The sequence below is a fragment of the Aquarana catesbeiana genome, linkage group LG08, assembly GCF_042186555.1.
Source record: "Aquarana catesbeiana isolate 2022-GZ linkage group LG08, ASM4218655v1, whole genome shotgun sequence".
Classification (NCBI taxonomy): Eukaryota; Metazoa; Chordata; class Amphibia; order Anura; family Ranidae; genus Aquarana; species Aquarana catesbeiana.
In genome coordinates this window covers 40828941-40841194 of record NC_133331.1, presented here as the reverse complement: position 1 = coordinate 40841194, position 12254 = coordinate 40828941, and the positions used below count along the sequence as shown (strand labels likewise).

At 40.5% G+C, this 12254-nt stretch overlaps 1 protein-coding gene across 1 annotated transcript in view; it reads left to right on the top strand.

Moving 5' to 3' along the window:
* DOCK1 (dedicator of cytokinesis 1) overlaps positions 1–12254 on the top strand; it is a gene marked incomplete in the record, with an annotated part of 633434 nt that overhangs the window by 123261 nt on the left and 497919 nt on the right. The window contains 3 exon segments of the mRNA XM_073595735.1: positions 2473–2528; positions 7246–7342; positions 9909–10057. Coding sequence (XP_073451836.1) covers positions 2473–2528; positions 7246–7342; positions 9909–10057 — 302 coding nt within the window.

The window sequence follows — 12254 nt, the reverse complement described above, 5'->3', positions numbered from 1 at the left end:
GAACGGTGTAGGAATTACAACAGTTTGTATATGTGCCTCCCACTTTTTAGGGGACCAAAAGTAATGGGACAGATTAACAATCATCCAGCAAACTTTCACTTTTTAATACTTGGTTGCAAATCCTTTGCAGTCAATTAAAGCCTGAAGTCTGGAACGCATAGACATCACAAGACGCTGGGCTTCATCCCTGGTGATGCTCTGCCAGGCCTCTACTGCAACTGTCTTCAGTTCCTGCTTGTTCTTGGGGCATTTTCCCTTCAGTTTTGTCTTCAGCAAGTGAAATGCATGCTCAATCGGATTCAGGTCAGGTGATTGACTTGGCCATTGCATAACATTCCACTTTCCCTAAAAGTCTTTGGTTGCTTTCGCAGTATGCTTCGGGTCATTGTCCATCTGCACTGCGAAGCGCCGTCCAATGAGTTCTGAAGCATTTTGCTGAATATGAGCAGATAATATTGCCCGAAACACTTCAGAATTCATCCTGCTGCTTTTGTCAGCAGTCACATCATCAATAAATACAATAGAACCAGTTCCATTGGCAGCCATACATGCCCACACCATGACACTACCACCACCATGCTTCACTGATGAGGTGGTATGCTTTGGATCATGAGCAATTCCTTTTCTTCTCCATACTCTTCCCATCACTCTGGTACAAGTTGATCTTGGTCTCATCTGGCCATAGGATGTTGTTCCAGAACTGTGAAGGCTTTTTTAGATGATGTTTGGCAAACTCTAATCTGGCCTTCCTGTTTTTGAGGCACACCAATGGTTTACATCTTGTGGTGAACCCTCTGTATTCACTCTGGTGAAGTCTTCTCTTGATTGTTGACTTTGACACACATACACCTACCTCCTGGAGAGTGTTCTTAATCTGGCCAGCTGTTGCGAAAGGGTGTTTTCTTCACCAGAGAAAGAAATATTCAGTCATCCACCACAGTTGTTTACCGTGGTCTTCTGGGTCTTTTGGTGTTGCTGAGCTCACCAGTGCGTTCTTTCTTTTTAAGGATGTTTCAAACAGTTGATTTGGCCACACCTAATCTTTTTGCTATCTCTCTGATGGGTTTGTTTTTTCGGCCTAATGATGGCTTGCTTCACTGATAGTGACAGCTCTTTGGATCTCATATTGAGAGTTGACAGCAACAGATTCCAAATGCAAATAGCACACTTGAAATTAACTCTGGACCTTTTATCTGCTCCTTGTAAATGGAATAATGAGGGAATAATGCACACCTGGCCATGGAACAGCTGAGCAGCCAATTGTCCCATTACTTTTGGTCCCTTAAAAAGTGGGAGGCACATATACAAACTGTTATAATTCCTACACTGTTCACCTGATTTGGATGTAAATACCCTCAAATTAAAGCTGAAAGTCTGCAGTTAAAGCACATCTTGATCAATTCATTTCAAATCCATTGTGGTGTTGTATAGAGCCAAAAAGATTAGAATTGTGGCGATGTCCCGATATTTATGGACCTGACTGTATATATCAAATTTGGGTCTGGAAAGCTCTGGTTTTAAAATGGGGTAAACACCGAACAGACTCTGATCTCTTGAAAATGATATTGTCCTGTTCTGCTCTGATTCAGCAGAGGATCTGTTTATGGATTGCCTGCTTGGGGAGGTGCCTAAAGTGTTTTTTTTTTTTTTTTCACTGACTGAAAAAAGTGTCTGGTTTTACAGTTTTTACATTTTGCTGTGGTGGTGGTTGGGGGGAGCAACAGCACACTGAGCTTCCCAGTGAATGGCTGTGCAGGGGGGGGGGGGTGTGTCAGGACAAGTCTGATAATTGGAGGAGAGCACGCTGAGTTCCCAGCAGAGCTAGAGAAGTCACCATGGTGTGTTCTCCTGCTTGGTGTGGTCAATGTTTCACGGTCAAAAATCTCATTTTATTGATAAAAAAATCAACATGGTACAGACAGAAAGAAATAAGTGGTATGTCACACATGTCATATATGGATGGTAAAATCACAAGAATACAAGCAATAGTATCCCACAACTCGCATATCATGTAATTTAGCAGTTTAAACCTTCCATAGAGCGTAATTTACTTTAGTCAATTAGAAAACAAAGAAATAAGGGAAGATTACCCAATTTTTAACATCATACACCCGGATAGGGTGTGTGGTCAATGTTTAATTTGAAAGCAGAGGGACACCAGGGATTTTACACAAAGGAAGCAATACAAAGAGAACAGGATACCTTTTCATACAAGTACATAGTATTGCAGGCACATATCAGGAAAATGAAATGTTGGGGTAACAGACACTTTAAGTACAGATACAGTGCACTTGTATTAAAAAATGTATGTTCTTCTATGGTTTAGGTTGTAGAGAGAAATAAATTCAGAATTTCAAATCAGAAGTTTTGGGTGTATAATTTCCTATTGTTGGTTTTCCTTTTAGGATTCTTGTCTTTTAATTAACGTGGTGATTATTTTTGTTTTTAATAACTATATGTTTATGTTTTTAGGGTATATTTCCTTCCAACTATGTTCATCTTAAAGAAGCTGCAGTCGAAGGAAAGGGGTAAATTAAATGTGTAACTTATAAAAATGGACCATGTGGTCATTGTGGTTTGTTAAAACTTGTGTTTATTAACCGTAAAAGAAGACCACGGTTTGTAGCCTGGGAACCTTTGAATACATATACAGTGTGTTTAATTAGACCTTTTTACGTTTGTTAAGCAAGCCATACACAGAGTGAATTGATAGAGGTTCCAGACAAACTTGTTGGCACCCTCCCACCCAACATCCTGCGATCTGAAAATCCAAGGAGCCAGGTGGAAAATTGTTGACCAAACAAAGGCTGCATCCAATCATACCCACTTTTCAGGTTTTTTGAGAGCTGTGGCTGCTGTCAATAGTTGGCAGGGTAGATTCCTCCTTCCACTGTGTAGCATGGATGGGGGAATCGATAGCCAAATCTTAGTGTATGGCCAGCCTTAGGGCACATTCCTTTAGACCAGTGAGGCAGCCCGTCATTTTGATGGGCCATTAGGAAGGCTGCTGCAAAATCTTGTGGCAGTGTGGTCATATAGGATCTGTTTTAAGGGGAGTTTTTCAGTATTTTTAGGGGCTTTTCCACACAGAGGACACAGACATTCCCCTCCCTAATCTTAATGGGCTGTCAGGCGGAACTGCAAGTTGTTTCAGATATAAAAACCTTTGAATTCTGGGGTATTGGATACTTTTCACAAAATAACAGAGCATCAGAAATGTAAATGTATTTACTTGTTAATGTATTTGTATTATTGTGGTGGCACAGAGCAAAAGATACAATCTGACTCTTTTATGAATGCTAAGATCCACATTATTGATTCAGGCAGCTGGTTTGGGTTTATTGATTGCCATGAGGTGTGTAATACATCCTTTGCGGTTAGAGGATTCAAGATGAAATTAGGTTTGGGACTTTGTATGAAGCATGCAGCTGGGGTGACCATGATGCAAATTGTGTCTGACCAGTTTGGTATATAATTGTAATTACTAAATTTCAATACAATGCACATAAAGAGTATAATAGAATAAAAATATATTTTTGTCCACCCCCCCCAGCTGCATGCTTCATACAAAGTCCTAAAGCTCTTTCTTCAATGAATTGTCAAACAGGGATGGAGAGATTGTATCTACGGGTCCTATGCCTCATGTAAAGTACCAAATCTCCCCTTTCCCCCAAAGGTGAAATTAGAGCAGACATGTAAACACTTTTTATTCCAGTTATGTTTTTTTTAAGCTTTTTAAATACAGCTATTAAAAGTACTTAAAATGTTGTATTTAGATCAGCTTTCTATATTAGCCTACATATCAGGGCTCAGCTTGAGACTGGAAGGGACGGCAACATCAGCCATTCAGGGTTTTTGATTGCATTTTATTTCCTTTTATTCTAATATGCTGCCTGCTACTTCACTTTCCATTTAACAGGCATGGGCAAGGGGGTGACGCTACTCTGCTCCGTAAATTATTTAAAGAAAGTGATGTCAGAAAGTTGTGCTCTCTGGGAAAAGGAGGCCCTAAATGTTTCCAGTACACGAGCCAGAGTATTAAATGTTATTTTGATCTGTATATTTGTACCTTTTAGGCAGGTTATGATGTCATTATGATGGTGAACCTCCTCCCATGCTAGTGTGTTCCTTTAGATTGACAGGGACACACTAGTACAATAGGGGTGGTGGTCTTTGGGTAAGGGGGGGGGGGGGGGGGCAGCAAATAACCTTTAGATTAGATTAATTTTTTTTTTTTTTTTTTTTTTTAAATAATTATTTTTTTGATGTATAGGTTATGGCAATGTGCACATCATTATAATTGACTTGAATAAACTTCACTGAGTTTTATGAGTTTCTCTTGGCCTGTAGATGGAGTGAACATCAGTATTCTGATCATCTGATGACTATATAATAACATCTCTATACTGATTACAAAATGGCTGTATAAAGAAGACATACCGTACTAAAATAACAAAGTTGATTTATTTTGATGGGATGAATACATTAAAAGATACTTACTGCTCACAACTAAGACCCGCTGAAAGGATTGACGCCAACATGCAGCAAGCCTTAATACAATTTGTGTTACATTAGTAAATGCCATGTTTTCAAATCGTTTAAGATAGGATAAAGAAATAAGCAGTACAGCGAAGACAGATAATGCAAGGAGAAAATCACTGGCATTTCTTTCTTCCTTTTTTTTTTTTTTTTTTAAAGCCCAATGCCCATCTGATCCTATTGGGGAAGTTTACCCTCTTTTCCACTTCTGTCTTCAGTGAAGGTTTTTTTGTTGTAGTTTGATTATAAGTAACCCTGTCACAAACATGGGCAAGTCCAAGTTGATGATGAAAACCTTTGTAAATGTAGTTTATCTGCAGTGAAAACTAAATCCAAAACCAATAAGTAAATCCCGATATATAGGATACTGAAAATATATGTATAGCTGGACTTTGTGAAAGTCAAACTGGCCCCCTCCTCCTGAGACCCCTTTCACACTGCCGACAGCGATAAAGCGGCACTATTCGGCTAGCCAAAAAGGGGTTAAATTCACCCGCAAAATGCAGCTGGAGCGGCGTTTTTCCAGCGGTATCGCAGTGCTGCCCCATTGATTTCAATGGGGAGCAGCGGTGGAGGAGCGGTGAGTTCACTGCTCCAGGGAAACTGCTGTTAGGACTTTTTCTGACGTCCTGCCAGCGCACCGCTCCAGTGTGAAAGCCTGGGGGGGGGGGCTTATTCCAGTTGGTGGTAGGCTCCCACCAGTCGGCGTAAGAGCATTGCTGTCATGACCTGAAGATTTGTCACAACGTTTTAATATTTTTTTTATCTATGTTTTTTTTAAATCCATCCTTGCCCTCAAGGAGCTTACTATCTAAATGCCCCTACTTTACATGCATACATACTAGAGCCAATAAAGGCAGGAGCCAATTAACCTACCAGCATATCTTTGGAGTGTGTGAGGAAACTGGGTTACTCAGAGGAAACCCATGCAAACTCCATGCATTTTGTCTCCTGAATAGGATTCTGAACCTGAGGACCCTAGTGCTATAAGGCAGAAGCACTAACCACTAAGTTAAATGCTTTAAGCAGGAGGTAAACCTTGCTGCTTGACATAAGCCCTTTAACAATTTAGTTTCATGTTGATTTGTTAGCAGTACGAAGTACTGTTTGTATCTGAATTGATAACTAACTCGTTCACAATAAATTACATTCATTTTGTAGAAAAAATTATGTTTATAAACGTTCCATGTATATGGCCATACTGGAGTTCCCAAATTAATGAAAGTTGTTTTTTTTTTTTTTTTTTTTTTCAGGAACCCTGGTGGTGCCCAGGGGGAGCCAATATATCATAATAATGGTGTCTTGTCGCTCCTTATAGTTCTTTCTCCATAGCAGTTTGTTAAAGAGTAGAACTATAGGCAAAACTTTTTTTTTTTTTTTGTTCCATTTTGTATAGAGTAATGGAGGATTATAACCCCTGTCAGATTTTTTTTTTATTTTTTTTTCTACCATCCTTATCCCATTGAGGAGATTTTTCTTCACTTTCTGTCCCATAGCCAGGATGGGAAGTTAGAGGAAATCCCTGTAAATTCCTCCCCCCAGGTCACCAGAACTAGTGTTCCCATTGGAAGCTTTCCCCTCTATTACTTTTTTTGGAAACAACCCAAGATTTTTTATTTTTAATGGTAAACAAGAGAAAGAGAGGGTGAATCTTCCTAATGAGGGCACAGACAGTAATAAAAACTGACAGGTGTTCTAATCCATCTCCCCTCTATCCGAAACTTAAAAAAAATGCTTTTAGTTACAGTTTAATGAAATGAGTAGCTTTGTCTTCATAAATCACAATGGGGGTTATTTACTAAAGCTGGGAGTGCAGAATCTGGTGCAGCTCTGCATAGAAAACCAATCGGCTTCCAGGTTTTATTGTCAAAGCTTAATTGAACAAGCTGAAGTTAGAAGCTGATTGGTTACTCTGCACAGCTGCACCAGTTTTAGTAAATCTCCCACACTGTTTGTTTTCTTTAGACTGTCCTTTTAGTACTGTACTGCTAATGCAAGTGTTGGAGAGTGTTTGAATTAAGCTTGCACGTTTAGTTGTCCTCCTAGTGTATGTGGGCTTTTCTGTGTCCTGAATCCCCCCACACAATGTCATCGGACCCCCTGCAGTCTTCCTCCACACTGTTCCATACCCTCTGCCATATGCCTGGCCTCCTCTTCTGTTATTTATTTGGCTGCACTTCTGCTGCAGTCCTACTTTGAGCCACTTTTAAAGGCTTAAAAAACATAGCAGCAGCAGTTGTCAGAGTGTCATTAGCAGCTAGTGATTGCTGTAACAGTTTGCTTCGGCTTGCTTTTTCAATATAGATAAAATCCTGAAATATGTACGTAAACATCTGTCGGCATAATACATTTCTATTTTATATAAAGTTGTAATTTAGCTTTATTGCTCTTTTTTGTAAGTTTATCACTTTATGGATTTTAGGTTTACTTGCAAATATGTTCCCATTTGCTTTCAAGAAAAAGTAATTTCAAGACCTAGACTTGTTTATTAAAGCCGTACATAGAATGGTGATGTATAAACTGCAGTAATTCATAGCAGCTAATCAAATTTCATCTCTACTTCAAAGCTGTGATGGATGATTGATTGGTCGCTATCATAGTGTTGCTCTTAACCTGATGATGGACCATGCTCAGTGGTATAGTTTTAATTATTTATGTGTTTATTCATAACAGCTATTTATTTAGAATTTTGCATTTATTTTGTAGGCAACATGAAACGGTCACACCTTGCGAGATTCCGCTTGTACATGAAGTCACCACCACGCTGCGTGAGTGGTCCATCATATGGAGGCAACTTTATGTTGTAAGTAAATCAAGACAATTGTCAGTGTTATAAGTCTTAGACCTCTTTCACACTGAAGGCGCGTTTTAGCGCTAAAAATAGTGCCTGTAAAGAGCCTGAAAAATGCCTCCCATGCCTCCCCAGTGTGAAAACTCGAGTGATTTCACACTGGGGCCGTGCGCTTGCAGGGCGTCAGAAAAAGTCCTGCAAGCAGCATCTTTGGGGCAGTTTGGGAGCGCTGTAATACACCGCTCCTTAAACACCCTGCCGAAAAAAATGAACAGGCAGCGCTGCGGAAGCGCCTGCAAATTGCTTCGACAGCACCGCAACATGGGAGCTTTTAACCCTTTATTTGGCCGCTAGTAGGGGTTAAAAGCGCCCTGCTAGTGCCCGAAAAGCACCGCTAAAACGACTGTAAAGCGCCGCTAAAACTAACAGCGCTTTACTGCTAATGTGGCTGAGTGTGAAAGGAGTCTTATAAATAACATTTTCTTGTTTTCTTGTATCACATTATATCCTTGATTCCCATAGCGACAAGGCAGATTATTTTATTCTTGCACTTCACTGGAAAGTAAATCTAATTGGTTTTAAAAGAGAATGTCGGGTTTTTTTGTACATAGTTTCTTAGCTTATTATGGACAGGAAAATGTATTTCTAGGTAAATATGAAATACGCATATTAATGTTTTTAGTCTCCTTCTCCAGACATGTTCCTTCTTTACAGAAAAATGCACTTTCAGTGAATATGCCGCTTGTGTCGTTTTTGTAAAGTCAAGTAGCTGAATGTAATATTTTTATGTGTTTTTTATTTTCATATACAAGTTTTATAGGTTTGCCTTTCATTGTCTACCTTTGGTAGAAAATGATTTTGGTACCCTCCTAAAGAGCAGCTGTTGTAAGAAAATCCATTCCAGATAAGGCATCTAGAAAGGGTGTAGCTAGTAATAGTAAAGCCAGTCAGACGGTTCGAACTTCCGCCGGTTCATCAGGAATCGACTGAGATTGGAACCATGTATGGGCTGGCTGAATGTACCCAAGTTGATCGATCGATCTGCTTGGGTACAACCAGCCTGTTGGATTTTACATGCGCTTATTACCATATTACCAACAGCTTTTATAGCTGCTAGCAATAATCACTGTGTTCTCCTGGCAGGGTCGGCCTCCCTACCCCCACTAACTGTGTTGATGGGGGGAATTGAGCAAATTTCTTTCCTACCACTCGTGGTTGCAAGAAAGGAAATTTGCTCAGTCTATGGCCAGCCTTAGTCACATTGACCAGATCACTTTTACTGCACGTCATGATGGTGGCCTTGGGTTCTGGACTGCACTGGTTTTTACACTAGTACTCAGTTTTCACACAATGACTATGATCGAACTGTCATTCGTGCAGATCCTCCCAAAGTGGTTGCAAAATTGACCTCAACAGTGATCACAAGGCATAGAGCCAACTTGATTGTCTCTGTGCCTTGTAATCGCTGTTATCGCCTTTCTTAACTATCAAAATGTAAACTGTATTACTGTTTCATGTTTGAGAACCCTCTCCTTTCTCTCACTTTCCATGAATGAATCTCGGTCATTTAGGTAGGCTGCAGCATGTTTCCTCCCACTGTATGTGGCCTGTACATTAGCCCCTTACCTCCTCCCTCTGTGTATGGCCTGTACATTGATCATGTACCAAGATTCATATTTTAGCCACAATACCAGCATGATACTTTCTTCTATAAGAAACTGTGGTAAATGAGATTAGTTTGGGGTGTTTACAAAAAGGGGTAGATTTTGTGATTTTTGTAGTGATCTGACATGTTTGTTTTTTCTTTTAGTGGAAAGTAAGGGAAACAATTTTTTTTCCAAAGTTGTTGGTCTTTTATCCTTTTTTTTTTAATAGTAAAAATAATAAAAACTAAGCGGTCAATATTTGCCACCAAAAGAATGTTTCATTTACCTCAAAGATTATATAAAATGTATCTTGGTACAGTGGTGAGTGATCGAGTGATTGTCAGTCTAGCTATCACAGCACTGAAAAATGGCACGGTTATAAAGGGGTTTATAAAGGCTTAAGCAATTAATCTAGACTAGCTTAGGAATGTTGAAGACATTTTCACCACCCATCCCAGTGGCTTCCTTCATGCACAGTAATAAATGAGTAACAAAGCTAGGTGTTAAAATGTGTTTTTTGTTTTTTTTTTTTTTTTTGTAACATTTCTAAACAAGTTCAGTTTAATGTGGCTTAACTTCTACTATCTATACTGTACCTGAAATGAATCAAAACATTCTTGGACTAGATTTCTTTTTATTTAAACCTTTCTTCTTTTTGGGGTCAAATGTGATTTTTGTTGTATACATTTGTGAAGCGACACTGCTTTGTCAAGGCATCTGTGCAAATTTTTGGTTCCTGGATCCTAACTATCCGAGTTCCTAGCCCAAAACATTTAAACACACCATGTGTGTTTAAGCGAGTGTGCTAGGTCACATCCAATTCACTGTCCAATGAAATATTAATGTTTTGGCTTCTAGCAAACTATACCTTGCTATATACTTATTTGTTGTGTGCATAAAGTCAAATCAATACTTGTATTTCCCTTTTATAGCAAGATAATCGAGACATGTTTAACTGCGTCAGAAATATGATCTGTGACCTGGTGGAGTGGAGATCACAGATCTTGTCTGGAACGCTGCCCCAGGATGAACTGAAAGAGCTCAAAAAGAAAATCACAGCACGGATTGATTATGGAAACAGGTCTGTAGACTTTAAAATCCACGTCCATTTTCTTTTTCTTCCTGTGGATTTGAATGTGCATTTTTTTTTTAATTAAAGCTCAGCATCAGGGGGGGCATATTTATAAACAGTGAATCTGACATCAAACACTCACTGCAGGTGAATCTTCCAGGTACATGTTTTAACCCTTTACTGCAATGGGGGGTAAAGTGGATGATATAAGGTGTGTAAATCAGACAGGCGGCGGTACCAGGGGCGCATGGAAGCCGCTTGATCGCTTCCAAGCACCCCTGGCATGATGCCTCCAATAAACCCATGATGTGTCGCTAAAGGGAGCCGGCCACGAAAAATAAAAAAAAAAAGAAAGAAAACATTACATAGGATACTTTTTTGTTTCCATGTGGTAAAAAATAGTTTGTTAAAAAAGAAAGTTTAAAAAAATATCAGCTCAACCCCCACTGCCACATACAAGCACATATAAACATATATGTGTTTCAAGGGTGCCAAAGCTTGAAACCGTTGATTGCTCTACACATTCTACGTATAGCTGTGCACTCTGGCATGAGCAATAATTCAGCCATTATTCACAGTTAACGCCATACTTATGACCTGTAGGGGCTTTTAAAACACTGTCTATGAAGAATTTAGGGTACCAAAGTTTGACTGTTTCACAGGCACATTGGGTATTTAATTTACTTGGCACAACCTTATTTTATATTTGACCAAAAATGGGTAATATATTGTATCTATTGCCCCTAAATTTAACCTTTGTATATTTTTACTGACATTTTGCGCTTGATAAACTAATAAACTAATGATAAACTAATATCATGTGACACAAAAAACTAGCACTACCACCATTTTTATTCTGCATTGTGTCTACTTTCAGAAAATATATATTATGTTTTGGGGATTTTAATTAAAGTGTTTGTTAACCTAAAAAAAAAAAATGTTGATCCTGTTTCCTTAAAGCATGTTATACAGCAAAGTGCTTGTGCTGTGTAATTTGGCCCTTTCTATCACCTAAAAAACCTGGCTGATCCTGCCGGGCTATGCTCCTATAAACTGACCATGGTTTATCATGGCTGCTGGGCCCTGACACCATGGTCAGTTTACGTGCCTCCGTCATCCGCAGCTCTCCTGTCGCTACCCTCCCCTCCTCCCCTCTCCCCTCCTCCCCTCCCCTCTCCCCTCCTCTCCCCTCCTCCCCTCTCCTCTCTCCTCCTCCCCTCTCCCCCTCCCCTCCCCCTCTCCCCCTCCCCTCCCCCTCTCCCCCTCCCCTCCCCTCCCCCTCTCCCCCTCCCCTCCCCCTCTCCCCCTCCCCTCCCCTCTCCCCCTCCCTTCTCCCCCTCCCCTCTCCCCCTCCCTTCTCCCCCTCCCCTCTGCCCCTCCCTTCTTCCCCTCCCCTCTCCCCCTCCCCTCCCCTCCGTGTCTGTCTACTCCTGTGTCAGTGCCCGCCGCCCTCCCCTCCTGCTGTTGAAGTTTCATTTAAACTTTATACCATACTGTCAGATTAATAATCCTAGGTGCCCCTGTGCCTGTGTTTTTATAGAAATAAGCCGCTCCTTACCAGTTTTCAGAGCACCAATCGCCGCTCGCGTCACCCGCCGCCTCTCTCCTCCCCTCCTCCTCCACTCCTCTTCTCAGCGGGGAATCATCGGCTCAGCCCGCTGCAGCAGTCCGACAGGGAGAGGAGAGAGCCGGCGGGTCACTTAGGCGGCGATCGGCACTCTGAAAACTGGTAAGGAGCAGCTTATTTTTATTAAACGCAGACACAGGTGCACATAGGATAATTAAACAGAGGATGGTATTAAGTGGTTTGACAACCACTTTATCCTTCAGGCCCAAGATGTTTTTTTTTAAACATGCATGCATAAAACACTAAATGGCTCTGGCAGCAAAATGGTTAAATGGCAGTGACTGATTTACCACCAGTCAATGTTTGCTAAAAGTCACATTCACTGCATTATAAATATACTCTCTGATGTTTATTTACTGGCTGTTGTATTTTTTTTTCAGGCTTCATTGAGATTTTTTCCAACAACAGGTTGGCCTCTTTCACACCTGCAGCCACTGGTGGATTCCAGTGGCATTAATTGGCGAAATAGCAGAGACAGAGTAGATAGCTGCAGTTAGGGATAGATGGCTGAGCCTGGTTAATGTAACCTTTGTGTTTCGAGTTTCTGCAAGCCATCGCACAAATGTCATTCTTGCAGCT